At 30.4% G+C, this 23,319-nt stretch overlaps 1 protein-coding gene and 2 long non-coding RNA genes across 3 annotated transcripts; all 3 read right to left on the bottom strand.

The window, feature by feature from the left end:
- Positions 1 to 5,358: 5,358 nt before the first annotated feature.
- LOC125607992 lies at positions 5,359 to 7,285 on the bottom strand. The gene is made up of 5 exons (XR_007339032.1): positions 7,042 to 7,285; positions 6,822 to 6,938; positions 6,317 to 6,724; positions 6,102 to 6,216; positions 5,359 to 5,999 (listed from the first exon to the last, which is right to left on the bottom strand). It is a non-coding gene; the product is annotated as an uncharacterized LOC125607992 (long non-coding RNA).
- A 6,321-nt stretch (positions 7,286 to 13,606) lies between these two features.
- LOC106449803 (transcription factor bHLH19) lies at positions 13,607 to 15,097 on the bottom strand. Its single transcript, XM_013891499.3, has 3 exons — positions 14,561 to 15,097; positions 14,027 to 14,416; positions 13,607 to 13,888 (listed from the first exon to the last, which is right to left on the bottom strand). Exons 1-3 carry the CDS (start codon positions 14,999 to 15,001, stop codon positions 13,820 to 13,822), a joined length of 900 nt encoding a protein of 299 aa, XP_013746953.2. The 5' UTR covers positions 15,002 to 15,097; the 3' UTR covers positions 13,607 to 13,819.
- An 809-nt stretch (positions 15,098 to 15,906) lies between these two features.
- Positions 15,907 to 18,229, bottom strand: LOC125607991. The gene is made up of 3 exons (XR_007339031.1): positions 17,767 to 18,229; positions 17,138 to 17,483; positions 15,907 to 16,232 (listed from the first exon to the last, which is right to left on the bottom strand). It is a non-coding gene; the product is annotated as an uncharacterized LOC125607991 (long non-coding RNA).
- Positions 18,230 to 23,319: the final 5,090 nt, after the last annotated feature.

The raw sequence follows: 23,319 nt of genomic DNA, 5'->3' as shown, positions 1-23,319 counted from the left end.
GTGCTTGGTGTGAGTTCGTTCAACTCTATGGACGTTTCAACGAATTATTAAAACGTTTACACGACCAAAATTAACTATTTCCAGATGAGGTGAAAGCAAAACATATTGAAATTTCTTATGGTGATTGTAAACCAGTAAACAAAACTAATAAACTTTTGGTAGTATAGTGGTAATTTCTTGGATTTTATTGTGTATCTATATCAATTCTAAGTTTGATTTTTCATGGGAATTAAATTACTACTATTTGGTCATTCTGAGCTTGAGTTTCAGTCCAGTGGTTAACATGGTATACTGTAACAGACGATTAGTCCATTTTCTGACATTAGTCGGAAAATATTCTAAACTTGGATCATACATTGTGATACATTTTTGGGATAGTCTACTCTATAACATTAAGTTGTTTTTCATGGGGCTGACTGGATCAACCGATAGAACTTATCAAAAATATTGTTTTAAAAAATTGAAACATTGTTTGCTACATGTGATAAAATCTACATATTAGGTGTGAAGCTCGTTAGCCGTAGAAAACACATTAGCCTTGAACGTTCGGTGACGTCACAAAAATATGTTTATTAGAATATTATTAAAGGATTAAGACTACTTACAATTTTTACAAAAAGGAGTACGTACACAATTGCTCTAATAAATGGTCAGAAATGCATTTTTGCTTAAATAATTTAATGTCCTTGGCAAACAACGATTGATTGTTTTAAAAGTTATCAGTGACGATGACAATAGAAGGTGACTGTGACCACGTGATAGAGTAAACACGTGATATATGTGAGGTTTAATTGATAACTTGGTTTTAGATTGAGTTGTCGTGAGTAGGATTGAGTATTTTATTCGGTAATTTTGATTCAATTTATTATTCGATCTAAAAAAATCTAGATGTCCGTATGAATTCAGAATAAAGAAAATGTTGAAAAATTATTATCCATTAAAAACAAAATAAATCACAAATACTAAAAATTTAAAATTGGATATCGGTTCCACTCCGGCTTTTATACAAATAAATGTATATCTACAATTAAATATATAATATAAAATGTATAATATTATGTAATTATTATTTAACATATAATGCTTTTTTGACCTAAAATTAGGTATAAAAAGTATTTATAGAAATCTATAAACCAGTTGGGTTAATCCAACAAACCTGAATTAATCTATAAAAAGTTAGATTTCTTCGTCTGTAACGATTTGCTAAAGTCGCTACAGCTTGGTCGCTAAAACACTTAAATTTTTCAAAGAGTATTCACGTAGCGACGTGCTTTAGTCGCTACGTACGTCTCTACAGCCATACTGCAAACTCCCTAACGACCAGCTGAAGTCGCTATGACTTGGTCGCTAGGACACTTAGTCTAGAAAATTATCTACACTTCAATCTTTGATATCTTTTTCGCGGCAGAATTGATATACCTCCCATAAATCGATCATAACTCTTCCAATAATGTTTCAAATGAATTGAAACCACCTCCATTGGAAAGCCAACTTGATTTTCCATGTCGTCCCAAAAGATAAGTTAAAAAAGATATCGCTAAGACCTCTATCCATGTTTATCTTTCAATCTTTTGACTCATAACCCCTTAAATGCCTTCAAATTCACCAACAAGTATTTTCAACACCTGATATAAACATATGCAATACAACGCAACCTAAATATACCTAAATGATGATATATATGATCAATATGTACATAAATATGATCGTTAGAATCATGCAAATTCATAAGATATTAGTGACTTTTAACAGTAAATGAGCTAAGTGCCTATTTACCAGTTACATTAGCTAAAAGTTAAAGCTAATACAATTCAGTAAAAATATTGTAGACAGTAGATTACTTAATAGTTGTGTTTTGAATATTAACATATGAGTATGCTGAACCTAGGTTTTGTACTCGTTAACAATTAAAAACCGGTTGAAAATTCAATCAATATATAAATATATTTGTAAAATAACTGAGACGATTGTATATCCAATTTGATAAGCTGAAACTTTATATTTTTTGACAAAGGGTTTGATTAGCTGAAACTTTCATAGATAGATTCCAGTTCCACCGTCTATATTTTATATCATCATTCAAACGTAAAATAAAATTGAAGACCTTAGTTTTCGATACTAAAATAACACTTCTAAATGCTTGATTTTTTCAATTGGCCGAAGAATAAACTAAATAGTCTCCTCTCTTTTTTCTTCTATATTTCACCAGATCTTAAATAAAGTGGCAGACAGAAGGAGGTCAAGTTGGTTTTGACTTTTGATAACTCGAAAATAATTTCTAACTCTACTTCGTTTTTAATTTTTGTTTTACATTGAACTAAATTTTATTCCAATCTTCTTTTATTTTCTACTTCAAAATAAAACAATGAACAATATTACTTCAAATTTAGAGATATATTTATAAACTTTTTAAACTGTAAATTATTTCTCAATTTTTACTTATTTTTATTTTTTCTAAAATAAATTATATACATTAATATTAACCGATTAATTTTCAAATTTTAATTATTATTTTTATTCAATCAAAATTGTATATCTAAGAGCATATGAACATTTATTTTTAAGAACTTTTAACTCATTTAAAAAGAATCCAAAATAAATAAGCTCATTTTCTACTTCTAAACATTTTTATTAATCACTCATATAAAAACTATATATATATGGTGTTTTTCTACAAATTACGATGTTTTGTGTTTGTTATTTCATGTTATGTAATAAATTTATTATATGATAATATTTAATTATATTAAATAATAATTTTGTTGGATTATTGTAAAAACAAAATAACTATGTAAAATTACTAAAAATCGGGTGCCTAGCCGCCTAGTCAGTAGGCGTCACTCATCCGCCTCGATTTATACCAAATCAGTCTAAAAAATCGGTTGTCCGATTTGTTTCCGCCTAGACCGTCTAGATTACCGCCTAACCGCCTAGACGACCGCCTAATCTATTTTTTTATTGTTATTTATGTTCATTTTATTTTTTTATAATATTTTTATCTGTTTACATAATTTTAAATTGGATAAATATAATTTATATTCATAATTTTTATGAAATTACCCTATATTAAATTTATATATTCTATCTGTGTGTTTATACATTCCTAAACATGAAAATGTATTAATGTTATATACAATTAAAGATTAACATGTTTGATAACATATTAAACAATCTAAAAATTCTGCCGCGTATAATTTCCGTTTAGTCTCCGATTTTCTTTATAGGCGCTAGATCAAACCCGGCCGTCCGACTAGCGCCTAGTGCGTTCCCGAACAGGGAAAATTAGTAAACATGAAAAAATATAAAATGTTATAAATAATTAATAATTAATGATGAAGTGGGATGAAATATATTTAGAATATTTTTTGAAAAAAATAAAGTAAAATATTAAAGTAAATGTTTTAATTATTTATATATTTTGAAAAAAAAATTAAATTTTGAAATAAAAATAAAGCCAGCCATTGGAGATGCTCTTGTAAACAAAGTTACAACTAGTTTTTTTATCATCCGTAGAACTAGTCTTCGACTCTTGGGTGTTTGGGTATCGTTCCAGTTGAAACTCTTTCTTTTTATGATTGTCTGATGCATTAAAAGTTTAAGTTATTTCCATTGGGTTCAGATCGGTTATAGTATTCATTATTCAATATAAAATCAGATGATTATTAAAAAATTGGATTTGGATCGGTACGATATTTTACCCGAATAATCAAACATGCATAATAAAGTATATAAAAATCAGAAACCCTGTATGATAAACACATTTATACAAACAAAAAAAACTAACGGAAAACATCCAAAATAAATTTTAAACATCTAGAGTAAATTTTAAAATTTGATTGAAAAGTGAAAAATTAAGGAAAAAGTACAAAACGTAACTCCAAATCATCTCCGCGATGTTTCTGTACCATCAAAACAAAAATATTATTAAAACCAACCAAACTATTAAAAAATGTGAAAACTAATGAAGAAAATCTAATGCAAAGAAAATCTAATATAGAAAATATAAGAAACAAAGCAACAAAGAGATATTGCTTAAAAGTCGAGTTCTAAAGTGATTAAGAATATGTCTATTAATAAAAGTTCATAAAAATATATGAGATTCGCTGATTCAGTCATCTCTTTGAATATAGTCTCAGACATTTTGGAATTCTTCATACTCCAACTCTCATTTATTCTAACATAATTCCTATCCTGCCATAATTCACTTCCCATGCCTTCAAATATTTGAAGGATGTTAGATGATTCTGATTGAGATCTTCTATGCTGTTGGAAATAAAAAAAAATCTTGTGACATTCATGAGACTTGAAATTATGAATTTATAATTTTCTTTTTGAGACTTTGTGCCTAATCTTTTCTCTTTTAGTTATTCATCTAGGGTCTACTGTTCACAGAAGGGGGGCAAGTTCTCACGGTGGTTTTTGAAAACTTCAATATATTTGTTACTAGGGGTTGGCCCGCCCTACGGGCGGGTGAATTTACACTAAAATTATTTTATGTTAAAATATATTTTAATTTTATAAAACATAAATTTATTTTATACTCAAAATAATTAATATAATATGTTTTATTGTAAGATCAAATTGTAATACTAACTTTTGGTGGTTTGAGTTGAAAAAAACACTAACACTGATATTTATTAGGAACTCAAAATTTTCTAATTAAATCTGTATGAACATATAGTTACAAATATAATTATAAAGAATTTGAAAGGGAAATTAAATCTTTCATATAGTTACAAATATAATCATAACAACTCACCTGCTAGTACGTGTGATTGTTTCTTCCTTCTTCTTTTTTTCTTGCAAGTGTTTCCTGGTTTGTCGAGCTAGATTAAACAGAGATACTACAGCAGGCCAGTTGAAAGAACATAGTAGCTACTGACCCTGCCTTTTGGATAATCGATTTAGATGCTCAGACAGTGTTTTTAAGGGAGCCGGTCAAGGATTTATGAAATTCTATTACCACTGAATATATTTCAGTCCTATGATCGTTAATATTAGCTACATTTCCTTAGATAATTTGTCATGTAAGGTTCCTTATGTTTGTGTTCAAAAAAAAAAGGTTCCTTATGTTTTTTTATCCAACATGTTTTTAATTTAAAACCTCCTTGTTATCGGGTGGATCATCAGTAAACCTCATTACTGACTCTTTCTTACAATTAACCTTAGTGGGCTGATGATTGTTTTGTAAATGAAAAGTAGTGTCAACCTCGTAAGAAAAGGGGAGAGGTTTTCAAAAAGAAAGATTTTAGCTCTTATCATATTCAAAAATTGATGCTGAGAAACATGAGAAGTGGAATTTTATTAAAAAGGAGTGGGGCCCAATAAGTCACGTAGTATGAAAGCTAAGAAATGAGAAGATAAAAAACAGAGATGTCATGATTCAAGATATCACCGAAATCCTAAACAAATTTATTGTAGCGCAAAAGTAAACTAAAATCCTATGGATGTGAGCTTCTGTGAGCATTTGGGTTTCCCAACTCCCTGAGCTAGAAAGCTAAGCATTGCGTGGCTTCTTGCCGTTGCCCCCTTCCTCCGAAAGATCAGCAGAGTCGATAGTTGTGAATGGCACCACTCACAGATTCATCAGGCATGACAGTTTTTTGAGGATGTTGCTCCTTCTATATCTCCACAAGAACCTATCCCAGCTGAGGTACCATACCAGGGGCAACTTTGGACACATATGGACGTCTTAGATGAAACAGCCCTAGCTCCATGATCTCCCGGATTGTTCTTATCACCCCCTCGGCATGAACCATACAACACCAGAACAATCTATATAACCATAAGGAGAGAACATATTTAGCTTGGTTAGACTTGCATTTTCTGCAAAGTTTGGTAGTAGTGAACGCTGGTTGCGGTAACAAATCCGTGATATGGTTAAGGACTGATGCTTGGAGGCGAGTTAAACGGTGAAAGCTTCTCCTGAAAACTGAAAGTGATGCCAACCAAGTCTTTGACTAACTGTGGGATGGTTATTAGCTCTGGCTTCCCAACACCTGGATCATGCAGGAAGATGACTTCACGTATTCAATGGAGTTTGTCTACTAAAAGAATTTTGCCATGATTTCATTGTGGTTGTCGTTGGTGTTACAACTTACAATTAGTTGGCCAATGTCTACCGCACGTGCATTGGTTAGCTTTGTCATCTCTCTATCAAATGCCACAAAGACAGTTGTTTCAGCTCCATCAGAGACTGAGAACTGGATAAGGTACCTGCAAAAGGAACGACATGGTCAATGCGTAACGTGGTTAGTAAATACTGCTTCACATAGACAACCAAAATATCTTATAAATGTGTTGTCGGATCGATCACCTAAGGACCCCAACTGCTTCCTGATGGCAAGTTTTTTTTTTTTTTTTTGAAACACGGAAAGTTTAACATGTGAACGATGTGAATCCACGTTGAAGCATTCTTGTCTTCTTGAGCACTTCGAGCAAGAAGTGAAGCACCAACCATTTGTAGTATCAATAAGCAGGAAGTGAAGCATCAACCAGTGCAAAGGAAATCCACAGTCTGTTACCATAATATATTTAAAAGGATTCAAGTTTACAGAGGAGGAGATATGCATTAATCATAATCCTTTGAATTGTCTGCGGTTTCATCGTTGATTCGTTGTATGTGGTTTTGATGCCCAAAACTTCACCAACAATTGTACCAAACGGCATTGCGTTTGTTTGTCTAAGAAATGTATCCAATCCAACCAATATTTTTGTTACGGACCTGGTAAAAGAGGGTTGGTATTAGCAAGTAGCATCAGTTGCTCATAGTTACGAAACATGAAGACCTCTGATGGGATATGGTTAATGGTTTCAGTAACCTGGACGAAGATGGTTTGAGGCGTGAAGCGGATAGAGACAGGTGATATGGTCAGTTTTAAGTAATGATTACTTCTGGTGACTTCTCGGAGATGGTGTTTGAAAGTGGTGGAGATTGACTGCGCCAGAAAAAGGAAAAAGTTAATAAAGCTTAAGGAAACAAACATTTCACAATTAACTCAAGAAATCACAGATGCAATAAAGAAGTAATTCCTTCTCCACCTTTCTTGTTTCCTATAAACCGAGGACACAGGTCATGAAGTAATCCTTACATCTCCCAGACCTCAACTCAGACATACCTATTTGGGGGATTGGCTAGGTTAGTCTACGCTCTAAAGTATAGTATGCTATGAAAGAGAAATAGCGAGACATAAAGCTGTCCGGAGACTTCTTCTGCAGGCTTATATATATAGTGTTTGAAATGGTGAAGAAGAAGGGAAGCTAGAAAGATGGGAAGTTGATTCAGAGCTTAGTATTAGGAGTCATGTTAAGATAATGACATATTTCCATTATTCCTTTAGGATAATTACCATATGTTTTCCTATGTTGATGCGTATATATACGATGTAACGTTTAACCTAAGTCAATAAGAAAGTTGAGTTTACATTATTCTACATGGTATCAGAGCAGAAAATTTTCTGAGCCCTAAGTTGAGTTTTGTGAAGAAAGTGTCGGGTTTCAAGACCGGAGCCCTTGTTTGTGTGTTGGTCCTTGTGTGAGAACCAGCAGTTATGGTAGAAGGAGATGACTCTGAAAGAGGAGAGATCTCCGAGGTCAAAGGTGTTGAGGCCGCAACACCTTACTCTTTGTACGCCTCGGACAATCCGGGAGCGATGATAACGTCAGTGACGTTAACTGGAGAAAATTACAGTGAATGGTCTAGTGAGATGACCAATGCTTTGCGAGCAAAGCGCAAGATAGGTTTCATCGATGGTTCTATTCTCAAGCCGTCACCAAACGATTCCAAGCTAGAGCTTTGGCTCTCTGTCAACTCCATGATCGTGGGTTGGATCAGAACGTCTATAGAACCTCGTGTGAGGTCCACGGTAACGTTTGTGCAGGACTCGCACAAACTTTGGGAGAGTTTACGCAAGCGGTTCTCGGTTGGTAACAAAGTTCGTGTGCACCATCTGAAGGAACAGCTTGCTTCATGTCGTCAAGAAGGAAAGTCTGTGATAGATTTTTTTGGCCGGTTGTCCAAATTGTGGGAAGAGCTCGACATGTACCAACCACTTCCCAACTGTACTTGTTCCGCAGCTACAGACATCGAGAAGACCAGAGAAGCAGAGAAGATGCATCAGTTTGTAATGGGACTAGATGAAAGCAGGTTTGGAGCTATCTGTCAAACAATCATCTCGTCTGATCTCGACATGGATATAGGAGAAATCTATGCGAAAGTAGTTCGAGAAGAGCAGCGCTTGAACTCAGCTAAAGATCGTGAGACACAACAAACTGCTGTGGGCTTTGTGGCTAAAACAGAGACTGATCAAACAAGCTTGCGACCAGTTAACGGGAGAAAAGTTCCTCAGTGCACACACTGCGGCCGTAGAGGTCATGAGAAATCAGGTTGCTGGCAACTAATTGGATTCCCTGATTGGTGGGAAGAACGTCCACCGAACAGAGGAAGTGAAGGAGGAAACAGAGGAGGATCTTCAATGTAATCATTAACAGCTAACAATAAATCTGGGGATAGTGGAGGCAAAACGTTAAGTCTTCCGTTACATACAGGCGATGGTCGAAGGTAACAGGAGACGACAAATGAGCAGTTGACTGTTGCCCTAACTTTAATGAATCAGAAAAAATAACTTATGTCACGGGCTTCAAAACCACAATCTGGGCCTGCACGTTTTATAAATGTCCAATAGAGGGCTTCCGATAAATAATGACTGGTGGGCTCAATTTATAAAAATATAGACGAAACCCAAGTTGAGTCCATAGCACTTCACGCAACAAAACGCAACGCGCGTGAGCGTAAGAAATCTATAATAAAAAGAAACGCGTGACAAACACACATACCACAGCGAATTGACACGTGTCAAGAAAAGCATCCCTCTCCTTGAGGACGTGGCTGCTTGAGGTGGGAGAAAACTCCAAATTATTATTATAGATTAGGTTCTAAATGGTGACTATTAAAATGGAAATAGAAATGAATAAGAAAAAAAAAAGTAGGAACAAAGTAAAAAGAATGAAAAGATATATTTATTATTTTTGTTCCGTATCAATTTTGATAAAAAATATTTTTGTTCTATAGTTTTTTAAAATTTGGGGAATGACAAGAAATTATACGCAGCAAATATTTTTTATAAATAGTGTAATTAATTCTAAAGAATGAGTAGGAATTGATTATTCCCCTTAGTTCTTTATGTTACCATTTAGATCTTTCAATTTTGTTTCCTTTCTCCTCACTAAGAATTGTAATTATGCCCCATTGTTTTTCTTGTTGGTGTAGACTAAAATTTTTGATTTTTTCCTGTTATGGGTCTATGTAAGACGAAGGCTAAAGCCCAAATTATTACAATTTCGAATTTTGTTTCAAGACTATCTTTAATGGTTCAGTATATTTTTCATTTTAAAAATAAAATAATTATATAATAGAGTTGAGTTGAGTTATATTCTAATGGTACTCTATTTTAAATTGAAAAATAGAATGATGAACAAAAATCTATTTTAAATTGAAAAATAGAATGATGAACAAAAAAAGTAACTTATTTTATATATAGAATAAACTTATTTTTTACTCTATTATAGATTGTAAAATATATATCATTGGTGCAATTTTACTCTAAACTCTATTTTAGAGTAGAAAATAAAGTAGAGTTGAAGATGCCATAACTCAATCAATCAGTTTAAAAACCAAAAACAAAGCTTTAACCAGTAATTCCATATATTATTATTTTTATTAGATCAGTAAATTATTACGATTTCAGTAAGAGGCTAATATGGTTAAGCATTAATTGGGTCCAGCAACGTAAGAACAATGAGTATAATTACATTTCTGTTATTTTTATTATTTTATAAAATGATTTTTAATCTCTACAACCCAAAAAATTAACTTAAACAAAATTAAATATTTTATATCCAAATATAAAATCAAACCGGTTTACAAATATAAGAAATAACTAAAACTAAGTATTTTAATTGTTACATACCTAACTTATATAGAAAAGATAATTTCACGATTTAAATAATGCACGGATGATAATCTAGTAGATCATTATAATGCATGTTCATATAATCGTAGTGTTGGACCATAAGATGTAAATAATGTAAAAAATTGTTGTAGTCAGTGTTAAGATATTCAATTAAACTGAAAGATAAATAATATTTTTGCAAAAGCATTTAATCTATTCTATTAAAATAGAAATATTACATGAGACTAAACTTTATCCTAAATTTTATTTACGACTTTGTGCCATTAAAAAAATTATAGAAAAAGAGGATATTGTCAAATTATTTCTATTTCATCAAGTAATTAAATTTAACTAATTCATAATATCTCTACATAATTTTAATTAAATTTTAATATATACCTTGTTTGATTTTGTGATAAAATATTATAAAATATATTCATTTTATATCGTCAAATAATTAAACACACTTGTAAAAATGCTGAAATATAATTTTAATATAATTTTCCATATCATTAAATTCTAAAAATAATAAATATTATATTATTAAACTAAATTATAAACATACACTAATTATTTTTATAGATTCTCATGTTAAAATTAAGAAATTAGGCACATAAAATGGGAAATTTCAATTTTGCCACAACTTTGATAACACTTTTTCAAATTTACCTTTAAAGAATAACCATTTTCATAAATATCTTAAATTTATGATTAAAACTAAATTTAATTCTCCTAAGTCATTTATAAATGTTTCAGAATAATTTATAAAATATTTATACAAGTTTATAAATCCAATCCTACCCCATAAATACAAAACCTAAACAATCATACTATTAATTGAGAATACGTTTAAGTGAAAATATTATAATTTTATTGGATGCTTAACTTCATTATGTGACTAAGGATGACACACGATGTCCAATTCATATGTGACTTATCAACACACCTAGGATTAGCTTCTATAAATTTGTTGGCATGGCTAATGCGAGATTAGCTTCCCTAAATCCTTTTTAATTGCCTCTTTCTCAATCTCAGTTTGTGTTAATCTTGGTTATCCTAATCAAAACTCGCTAAGTTGTTATCCTATGATTTCAAATCGTAATTTCAAATCATAGTATTGAAAAGTTTGCGGTATAAATCTAAGTTACATTGTTGGTTTAAGTTACATATATACATGGTTTAGATATACAAAATTGTATTGGTGCTATTAATTTATGATTTCATGTTCTCATATGCTATTCGTTTATATACATACAATAATATATATTTTATGATGTTTAGGACTTAGAGTTTAAATATTCGTATTCCATACTGACAGGGTGTAATATTTAGGGTATGTAGTTTATGTTTCATGTGAAATGTATGAAACACGATATATTTTGTTGTTTAGATTTTTATAATATTATGGTATTTGGTTGATTAATAATCACTTATAATTTAATATTCAGTTTTGATATTGTTTCTAAAAACCACACTTACAGTATATTCAAACTACGAATTTGGTTTTGTAAAAGAAAATATTTCAATGTATATAACATAAATCGTTAGACATTCATTTAAATAACACATATTATGGTAGTTAAGATAATATTTTTACTGTCAACCTTTTAAACATGAAAATTACGATACACTTGAGAATATTCTTCGGTTAAAAAGTAGTAATGATCTTTTATACTAAATTTCAATTTTTTGCTCCTACAATATTTGTTTTATTTTAAACGGCTTAGATAATCAAATTGATGGTACAAAGTCGATTTAAATCATTGTTGAAAAATTACAACCACTGTGCATTTTAACTTATTTGACTTATGAAGGTATATAGAAAGTTCGAAAGTCTTCCGAAAGACATACGTATTCAAGAGCGCATTCACGCATAACGCCTAGAAGTTTTCTGCAGCTTAGCTTTACCAAACTTAGCAGTGCTTTACTTTTAGTTAGCACTTAGGAAGATTTATACTTTAGCGAACTTAATTAGCTTTAGACGCTTCTTCGACTTACTTTTTCTTTCCTCTACTTTACTTCGCTTTTAGACGAATTTTTATGAAACAATTTCCATCTCTTGTACCCAAAACTGCAAACAAACTAAAAATGATTTGTTCTCTTCCCGATTGATAAGTAAGCAGCCTTTCATAAGGCCTAGCTCTAATCACTAAAACTAGATGTGGTGTTTGTTATAAATTGTTAGGAACATATGTGGTGCCTGCATATGTCCGTCTTTTTCAATATGTTGTGTGTTTTGTGTGATTAAAACAAGAAACGTTGGTTCCTTACAAAATTACGTAAACAAATTTGATTGTGCATATTTCGACTCTAACACCATCTTCATAAATTCCTAAAAATTTATAAAATATCACATCTAGCTATTGAAGAATATTCATATATTATATAACTTAGATCAGAGTTTTGCATTATACATGCAACGATGAGATGTTCCGTTATATATTTTTTTACTCTCATCACTGATTCTTCTTCTCATTTTATGTAAACCATCTTGTCCAAAAAGTGTGTATTATCCAAGTTTCATGACATGACGCCAGCAGATTATTGTTTGGTAGTTTACTTGTTTGAGATCAATCAAATAACTTTTTTTTATCATTTTGAAATTGTGTTTCTTCCTACACTAAATTTCAAGTTTCAATGTATACAAATCAATGTATGGCCATTTATTTATTACTTCCTTTGTTTCATAATATAGACTGGATAACATAACTAAGGCAGTGAGTTAAGACTTCAGGGATTGAGGTAAACTGGAACAACACAGTTGAGAGTTAAGTGTCCTTGCCAAAGTGTGTGTTCGACAACCAAAAGACTGCTCAGAAATAAGAATTATTATGCTTAGTCAATTGCCGAACTGAACCGAGTCTGTGAGACTGAACAAATGGTAAAGAGACCGGATTGAGGAAATCAATAGCTGAGATCGAATCCATGTGTGATTACAATCACGTGTTCTGAATTCAATATCGAGGGAGCTTGAAAAACGGCAAGGTGATATTTTTTACTTTGTTTACTTTGTTAAGGCAATGAATTATAAAATTATATAGACTTATTTATGATCGGTTCAACTATATTTAGTCTATATATTAAATGATACTTCCTCCGTTTCATATTATTTGTCGTTTTAGAGTTAATTTTTTTTTTCATTTTAAGTGTCTGTTTTCAATGAAAAAATTAAGTTGATACTAAAATTAGTGTTAAGTTGATAACAATCACAACTTAAAATTACTCTTTATTTATCCCTCTTTGTTGATTAAGAAGTTTTAGATAAATTTCTTATTACATTTATTATAAAATAACTCTTTATTTATCCCTCTTTGTTGGTTTAATCAGTATGGTGATTAGTTGCAATGTAGTTTGATATTTAGTTGCAATGTAGTTTCATTAGTTGCAATGTAGTTTGATACAAAATATCCAAAAATAATGTGGAATAATTTTGTACAGCAAGTAAGCTGAACCTGAAACGTGTTGACGTCCCATATCCATTTATTTCCTTACCACTCAAACACCAAATCCTAGACAAAATTTTCTAACTTTGAGTTGACAACAAATGTCATGCAATTACTATTTAATACCTTCGAAGTAGTTTTGTTTTCTACTACTTTTGATTAACTTTATTTAATTAACAGACGGGTAAGAAAAATTCAACAACAAATCAACGGTAGTTGTCGAAAATAACCCCTTTAGTTTCACGCACTGAGGAAGACATAACTTCACCTACAACATACACCAAACACACGTGAACTGTACGTGTGAAATAAACTTTATAGTGAAAACATTATAGTATAAAACGGTATCAAATAGAGATAAAAGTATCGTTCTACAGCTGAACCATTGGTATAATGAACAGTCGGTTGATAAAACTTCAAAGGGGACTAAACCATTGAGAGTCTCAGGTTCCTTATAAGATCTTTAAGTGCACTCGCTGAAAAATCTTTCTCCATCTGAAATCAAATTAAGAATTATCAATATTTATTAGTATTTTATGCAAAAACCAATACAAATTATAAATGCAACAAAATATCCACTATGATACTCAATATATATCATTTACAAATGATAATTGTTATTTAATGGATCACCTGTGCAAGGACTGTGATATCAAGGGTAGAGTCTCCGAATGGCAATACAATACTATTTTCAATGCGCAACTGAAGATTCTCAATCGTGTTTAGTATGTTAAGCATGCACCCTTTGCTCTTCTCGCAGTGGATTCGGATTAGAACGTCCTTTTGAACTACTTTAGCCTCGATTTCTGGTAATAGTTGATCAAATTTCGCATGACATGAAGAAGAAGAAGAAGAAGAAGATGCTACGTAAGGTTCCTCATCGAAAAACACTTTAGATTTCTTCACAAGAATCATGGATTCCATTTCTCTTCTTGCTTCTTTCTCGTCCTTGAGCTTTCTTATTTGTTCTTGGAGTTGTTTCACACGTGAAATCGCGTCATCAAGAACTGTAATCTTGTCTGCCTGCAAAAAACAAGATGTTGAGTATTCTCAAAATCAATTGACAAAACATAATTCAAAAAATTTCACAGTTAAAAATTTAGTATACACGAAGTACAATATTTATCAATTATATTAACACTTAAAATATGCCACTAGATATAGTACCTTCTTAAGACCAGGAAGAAGTGCTGAGAGGGCAATGAATTTTTCGGAAAGCTTCTCACGACGCTTTCTCTCGGCCATAACATGTTCTTTTGCGAGAACCGGAGATCTTGTGGCAGAAGAACATGCTTTTCTTTTGCTTCCACAGCTAACCAATCGATCCATAATAATGTCTTCCTCAGCTGGAGAAGAAGAAACATTACTAGAGAAATCGAAAGAAATAACTCGTGATTTGTTGTTGATGTTCATCATCTCCTTCACCGCAGGCTTTGGCTTTTCTTTGAGGAAATCAAGATTCATTTGATGATCAAAACTAGATGAATAATGAGCTCTTTGTGTATGCATGCTTGCTTCAACCGGTGTTACATTCATTTCTTCGTGAATATTAAAGTCGAAATCGATGTTTTCGAGTGAGAAGTCAGTTGAGAAGAAGTCTGCATCCATGTCGGAATTGAGCAAGAACCGAAGTCAAGACAAGATTGTAAAGACAAATCGAGAGATGTGTTTGTTGTTTTTGTCCTAAAGGGTTTGTGAAAAGAAAGTGTTTTCAGGTGCTACTTTATATATTGACAACTAGACGCGGCATGGCTTTTCATTTTTCCACTACGTTACTACGTTGACCAGACAGATAATGCATAACACGTGATGTAACTGATCGAAATAAATTATACGCTATGATCGAATTTATAAGTAGTCATATTATTGCTCGCATAATTTGTTGGTTTCTAGAGGTCTGAGATATTTGCCGCGTCAACAAGTAAAGAAAAAACGGCGCCATAATTTTTTTTAAAAAATTATTGAATAAAAAACTATTAGAATTTAATAATAGATTTGATTTTTATCTTATTTTCATAAATACGAACACATGCATAACGCACGTATAGTGGATGATATTTTTTTGGTAATCCAGATACTGGACGTGTTAAATATAAGGGGAGCTAGAATGCATCTATCTTATTAAAACTGAAGTACAAAATGGGATTGTTTGGAAACTTGATTAGTAGTTTAAAAATTAAATCTGTTTGGAAACAGGGTTTGTTTAAATTGTTGTGTCTGCAGGTTTTCCTAAAGCCCATCGAAATCCATGTTTACTATAACCCATCGATTTGAATTTTGAAAAAAAAGTTATTACCTTAAATATCTCATTCTTATCTTATAAGATCTTATTCACTGTAACTGATCGATGAATACCTTCTCCCCACGTAAAAGCATCAATAGGAACAAAATAGTATATACCCTAACTATTTATGATGAAGATATTTAGGAAATATCTAAGATTGAATAGCAATATATTCTAAAAAGTATTAACCAATTAAATAGAACTTCCATAATTGAACAAACATTTCGCGTGAACAAGATCAATAGTATCTAAGTTTGAATAACATATATTACAATATATATGATTTCGTCAAAAACAGAAAGGAAAAAATATCGATGATACATATATCCTCGCCATAAATACAGCTTAACCTATATTTCATCACCCATCTATATATACTGAGACTACATTCAAAGACTTTAGCATCGAGGTCTCACAGCAAACATGTCAAACGAAAGAAAAATATGTCTTATTAAGGATCTCAAACTGTTCCGAGATGAATGGCGTCTCACTCTGAAACTGCTTCATTCCTGGAAACAAACCACCAGCTATGGAAGAGATATTCTTGAGTGCGTCCTGGTTGACCAAACTGTAAGATACATTTTTCTTTGACAGAATATATATACATATGTATATCGATTCCCATCTAATAGTTACTCATATTCTACTATGTTTTCTTAAAAGGGTGCTAAATCCAAACATCATGCAAGAGATCTCAAATAACTCGTGTTCAACGTTACCTACGTGTTGGTGAATGGAAGGTCATTGACACCGTGAAAATAACTGGGGTAGGAGTGGGTCAATATCGACCTAAGACGCAGCAGTACAAGATGACAATCATAGGAGACACATCAATAACCCCTTCTGATTATCGGAATGATAATCACTTCCTTAATCTGGCTAACTACGAGGAGATTGGTAATGGAAAGCTGAAACCCCATTTTCTAATTGGTATGTGTACATAACGATTTTTACTTTTTGTATATATATAGTTGTTAACTATTATAATAAAGTAAATCTTTATTTGTTATTAAAACAAATATCATGGGACATGTTACTGATCTTGGACCAGTAGCTATGGTCCAAGCTAAGGGAAATGACACAAAAATAGTTCTTTTCCGTTTGCGTGATACAAGGTAGTTTTAGTAATAGCTTTTAATAATTATTTTAACATTTTGTATCCTAAGTTTCAATAAATTTTGGTATCTCTCTCAGTGGTCATGAAGTGGCATGTTGCTTATTGGGAAAATATGCTGAGCAATTTGAATCGGTGGAAGAAGCTAATGATGAAAGTATTATATGCTTGATAAGGTTTTCAAAAATCAGCGAATACAGAGGTATACACTCCACATCATATATGTACTTTTTTCAATAGATACCCAAACCCGTTTCAAATAATTTAAATCAATACAATGAAACTAATAAACCAATAGATAATTCATTCACGTAATATCAAAAATTAAAAAGTAGAATTTACTAACCATTGTTTTGTTCCAGTTGGTCGACAAATGCGTATATGGAATTGGTCATCTCGAGTCTGGTCTTTGTTCTCTACGACAAATGCGTATAGGGAATTGTTAGAATTCAGGATTGAATCTTCGTTTTCCTCATAAATCAAATAAAACATATAAATTATTCTCAAACATTTTACAGAACAAACAAACACAATGAATTGAGAAAGAAGGATAATAAATGAGATTTTACAGAACAAACAAACATAAAAAATTTATACTTATCTGCTTATTGTCAGAATCAGTTACATGGCGGAGATGAAACATGGTGGAGATGATGTTTCAAAGAAAGCTCCATTTTATATGTTGCATCAACCTGTAAAAGTTTTCATGTTAAAGCTTTCGTTACAGTTCCATTACAATTCTAAATTGTAACCATCCGACCATAGAAACGAAGACTGTTCTACAGAAAACAAACAATTTTAAAAAGAAACTAATTTAACAATCTAAAACCTTTTGAGACCTCATTCCAAATACAATAGATCAAACAGATTAAAAACCACGAAACCCATAATACAATAGATCGATGGTATTTAACAATATAAAATCTGGCAAACCATTGCAATGAAATTAGAGCAAACAAATTTTAAAAGTCTAACCTGTAATACAATAGATCGATTGTATTTAATCTGGATTGAGAGTGAACATGAAATCAAAGTAGTTCAGATTCTGTATTTGAGTTAGGTGTTTGAAGGATTGAAGAACACGAAGAAGACAAAGAGTTAAGAAAGAGAGAGAGGCAGCGACAGATCGAGAAAAAAGAAGCAAAAAAAAAAATTGTTTTAGTTTTTTATTAGCATGTTAGATAACAAACCCTTTCCCGGAGTAATTAGTTGGGCTAATGGACATTGATTACAATTTTTATATGGGCCAGATTTAATGTAATGTGTAAATAATTTAGGAAGTTTATGGTATAGCCCAATTTTGTAAATAATTGACATTTACATTTTTTATATAAAGAAAGTTAATGAATACTATATTTTATATAGCATCTTATGGTTGTTGTTTTTTTGTGAAAAAATTAAAACTCCATAACTGAAATTTTAAATATTAAAAAAACACTATTTTATATATATATTATTATCTTAATTAGTTTAGTCCCATATAAATAGTTAGAGAATATAATTATCAGAAAAAAAATTTCTTATTAATAACATTTCATATAATTTTTTTTGAATTAAAATTTTCAATATGTTTTAAAATTTAGAAAAAAAATCATAACAAAACAAGTGGTACATATATTATTAGTCCAAATTCATCTAAAATAAAAAATTGCACAAGTTATACAATTTTGAAAACAAATTGCACAAGTTATAAAAAGTAATAAGAATAATCAATAATAATGTTTCATTTGTGCCAAAAAAAATAGATTTTGCTTACAAAATCAGATCGACAAGTACATCAGAGTACCCGTTACAATACGATCCGTTTTTTCGGATATTGTGTTTTTAGGGCTTTAGTACAATTAAGATATTATAAATTTCTAGAATGGGAAGGAGTCGGACTATCCTATGTCCGTCAAAGATTGTAACAACCTAAAAACATGTAAATAAATTGTACTTCAATATCCTTAAATAGTTTAAAAATATATTAAAAAAATAAAAACCCGCGCGGGCGCGCGGGTCAAAATCTAGTACTTTATTAAGATTTAAGATTCTAAATTTTAGTTAATTTAAGAGGGGGCGGTGTCCATATGAACGGAATTGTAGAAACCAAAACCAAGTAAAATTAAGCAAGTTTAACCAAACAAGACTTTGTAACAAAAAAAAAGTGGTTTTACCACTAGAGTACTAGACCAACAGTTCGGTGGACCAAACATAACTTATAGCAAATTCATTAACGTTAAAGGAAACTAAGCCTAATAACCCAAAAAACACAAATTTATTAACTACTCAAAATCACCCCTTTTCTCCTATTTTGTCTTCATATCTCTCTCTATTCTTTCTAAACAAATCTAATTTCCTTTTTTGGTTATTTGGCAGATCCGTTTGCATTAATTTATCATCGTTTATGTACGGGAACTAGAAGATGTAAACTAAAAACTAATATGTCCAGGTCTGGAGTTCAAATCCCAGACTATGTAATTTCTTGCAGATTAGGTTTCAATTTCTGGAGCAAGCGATTTATTCAACAATTATGCGATTACGGAAGAAAGGTTTACAAGGATTTCTCAACATGGTGCAAGTAAATCCAGTCAGGCGTGATCTTCATAGAACGGCTTAAATGATGCAGTTAGGCGTAGATCCTCGTAAGGCAGGTAGTATTATCGGTTATCGAATCGTCTTTGTAATCTTTCTCATAATTGTAATATCTAAATAAATCTCTGACAAAAAAAAACTAATATGTCCTTCATTTTAAGAAATTGATATTTTAAGTTTCTTGCAATTAAACAAGATTAATTTTGAGCTTTTTAACTTTTTAGTAGTTGATGCTAATAATGTAAACTTCAAACATTATTTTAATCGTTATGACTGATTTAAGAAAATGAATGAGAGCGCAAGAAACAACCACACGTGTTTACGTGATTTATTTACCGTTCGATTAGTTACGTGTACTGGTATATGATAAATATATTATTTTTGACACGAAATGAGAATATAACCCTAAAAGCTAAAGACCGAAATAGAAAACCTAAACTGAAACTGGGGTTAAACAAGACTCATGTGCTACCACAAATAATATGTGGACAGCCTTCATTGGCTCACTTAGAGAGGGAACTGATCGAGAAACTCAAGATATATCAACATTAGTTCAATAGGGCGATTACCGGTTGTAGAAAAATATTTAATGTTGATAATGAGTGTATGTATTGGAAAAGCATAAATAATTAACCATACATATTTTTTAGTTTTCTAACACCAGACGATTCTACGATTGATATTCTACATACTTTACGAAAATTTACGTCAAACTACACTATCAAGAATTTTCTTATGGAATTAATGTTTGACGATACTTCTTAAATCATGCTGAAAATCAGAGGAAGATCCACTAAAACTGAAGGAGGTCACATAACACCTTTAAAATAGGCAAATAAATAAAATTGTGTAGAGAATATTTAAAATAATCTATGACAGAAATGGTTGTTATGTACTTTTTGACATCCCATATCTCAGGGATCAATTCCCCATTGACACCATTCTTTCTTTGTTTTTGAAAATTATATATATATGACCCTGATAAAGTAAATCTCTGGATCTGCCATTACTGGAAAAGAAATTATAATTATTTTTTCATTAATTTGTATAATTCACTTTCTGTAAAATTTAATTTGGTCATTTTAATCTTTAGAGACTATATTTATCTTTTTAATGAAACAATTTGGTCATTTTAATCTTTAGAGATTATTTTTTTAACAAATTTTTTTTAGGAATTTCTCTAAATTATTTATTCCTGAAAAAAGAAAAAAAATATTCCTAAGTTACGCATTTACCGCTCTATTTAATAACTTCATCAAACAATAGTAAAAAAAAAGAATAATATTTCTACCGATTTTTGTTAACTTTTTGTAGAGCTTTCCTATGCATTAAGATATTGTTAATTTAGTATGTATCATTTTTATACTAAACATTTTCATGAGTAATTCACTATACTAATTTTTTAATTAACGTTTATTAAAGTTCGTATTTTATTATTTTATCCATAGCTATTAAAATACATAGAAAGCTAAAATCTATCTTTACAACTAACAAACAGTAAAAAAAAAATCTTTTTTAAAAAGAGAAAGTTGTGCACAAAAAAAAAAGGTTTACGTCCTACAAAGTCTTACGAATCGCTAACGCGCACTTATTGCCTATTGAGCTTTCTTTGTGTGCTATCAGCACGTGTTTTTGGTGTTGTTAATTTTGTGGAGTCTATGGAGCTTCAATAATATTTCCTACTCGGAAACAACACAGACCAAGAAAAAGTCCCTAAGGCTTGAATCTTTCACTCGGTCCTTCCGTCCACCTAACAACAACTCAATTATTATTTTTGGGAAAAGTTTATCTTTTAACTACTACTAATTCCTTTTAACAAAGTATCATCAGATCTATACGAGAGACAAGATACTGAAAAGAGGTTCTTAACAACTTTATATTTATATTTCAATTCACATTTTTATGTAACTAAATTTCATTGTTAATAGAGCAATCTAACCACTAACAAAATGACATGTATGAAAAAGGGTAACTCATAGGGTTATAACAAGTGGTTATCTCTCCAACTTTTTTTCTTAATTATTTATTCTTGAGATATTTAACATATACAAAAGATAAGAAAATTCTGTATCATTTATCATGAGTGTTTTATAAGTGTTTTATTAGTTACCCTTTTATCACTACAAAAAAAGTCTACATTGATAGCACATTATTATAGCACGTTTTACTGAACTGCTATCGTAGATGATTTAGAAATTTTCGTATTATATAATAGCATTAGATAAACACTATGATAGAGAAAAACCTAAAATAACACTTAATTAAAGCTATTTTAAGAATTACGTGAGCGGGAAAAATAAAATCATCATTTCACCAACACTTAGCGGAAATTTAGATTTAAGCGCCAAAAATATTATTTAAGCGGCTTAATAAAACTACGAAAGACTTATAATAGCATTTTTATAATGCTAAGAAAAGCTATTTGAACCCCTAAACCTTAAACATGGTTTTAAACCCTAAACACAACCCTTAAAACTATAATCTTTTTATATTATAACTTCAAATCTTAAAATTAAACTTAAAATTTAATCTTCTTGATCTTAAACTATAATTTCCTAACCACATATCCTTAATCTTTAATCAATCTCTATATCCTAAATCATAACTTCAAACATAAATTATACATTCTGTGTAAACATACAACTTTTTAAATGATGACAAAAATGATAATCTTGATATTAATCTAATATTTCCAAACTTAAATATTAATTCTTAAAATAAATATCAATTTATTATGTTAAAAATAACTTTAAACTTAAATTCCAAAGTACAAAATATAAATTTTGAAATAAGATATAAGTAAGAAAAATTATTTACAAAACAAATCATCAAAGATTGAAGGAAAAAAAAAGACAATTTATAAAGAGTATTTTTTTGCTACGATTTAGCTACGAATTTTTTGTAGGTCTTTATAAAATAGCCACGAAATGCCACAGTTTTTATTGTACATGCTTAAAACCCTAAACCCTAAAATTCTTTTAAAACCTAAACCCTAAATATAAACCTTAAAACTCTATTCTTTTTAATAATTTAACTTAAATCTTATATTTAAATTCATAATTTAATTTCAAATCATAATTTAAACCCCAAATACTATATTCCAACCCCTAAACTATAAACATAAACACTATACCCCCAAATCATAACCCTAAATATAAAATCTTATGTTTTAAAATTTAAAATATTAAACTTTACTTTTAGATCTTATCTTCAACCCAAATCCCCTTACTCAAAACTTTATATTCCATATACACTAAACTTTACTATACATACAATACTCTGGTTTAGTTTTGTAAACCAGAATTAATCTGTAAACTAAATTTAATTTATTAATAAAATTTATTTTATTTTCAGTTACAAAATAATTTTCGATTTAATTTATAATTATTTAACTTTTAACTAGTTAATCCTAATTAAATATTCAAAATAATTTTTAATTGTTATATTTCTAGTTATAGCATTATATCATTGTCATTATATGTATATCATAACACGAATCAGAAGCTATAGTTAAGTTAATAATATCTTATAAGTGTTGCTATCGTATCGGTATATTTCGTATCGTTCAGAAAACGCTATTATAGGAGGGGTATCTATGATGGCTGCCGCATACATAGCATTTATGAATTCGCTATCAAACATCTACTATAGCATATTTCTCGCGCTAACAATGTACATATTTCTTGTAGTGTATCATGTATGAAAAAGGGTAACTCATAGGGTTATAACAAGTGGTTATCTCTCCAACTTTTTTTTTCTTAATTATTTATTCTTGAGATATTTAACATATACAAAAGATAATAAAATTCTGTATCATTTATCATGAGTGTTTTATAAGTATCTAAACTATAAAATGAAATTTTAGAAAATAGGTGTAGAAACAACTTAATTATCTTACAATTGAAGATATCCATTTTTCCAAACCATGGAATAATTCTATAGGGGGCATATACT

Source organism: Brassica napus, chromosome A4, assembly GCF_020379485.1.
Source record: "Brassica napus cultivar Da-Ae chromosome A4, Da-Ae, whole genome shotgun sequence".
Lineage (NCBI taxonomy): Eukaryota > Viridiplantae > Streptophyta > Magnoliopsida > Brassicales > Brassicaceae > Brassica > Brassica napus.
This window is presented reverse-complemented; position numbering and strand designations above follow the sequence as displayed.

Coding starts and splice junctions, on each gene's coding strand:
- LOC106449803 (XM_013891499.3), bottom strand. CDS start 15,001: ATGGATGCAGACTTCTTCTCAACTGACTTCTCACTCGAAAACATCGAT. Junction 14,417..14,560: donor TTCTTCCTGGTCTTAAGAAG/GTACTATATCTA, acceptor TGTTTTTTGCAG/GCAGACAAGATTACAGTTCT. Junction 13,889..14,026: donor ATATCACAGTCCTTGCACAG/GTGATCCATTAA, acceptor ATTTGATTTCAG/ATGGAGAAAGATTTTTCAGC.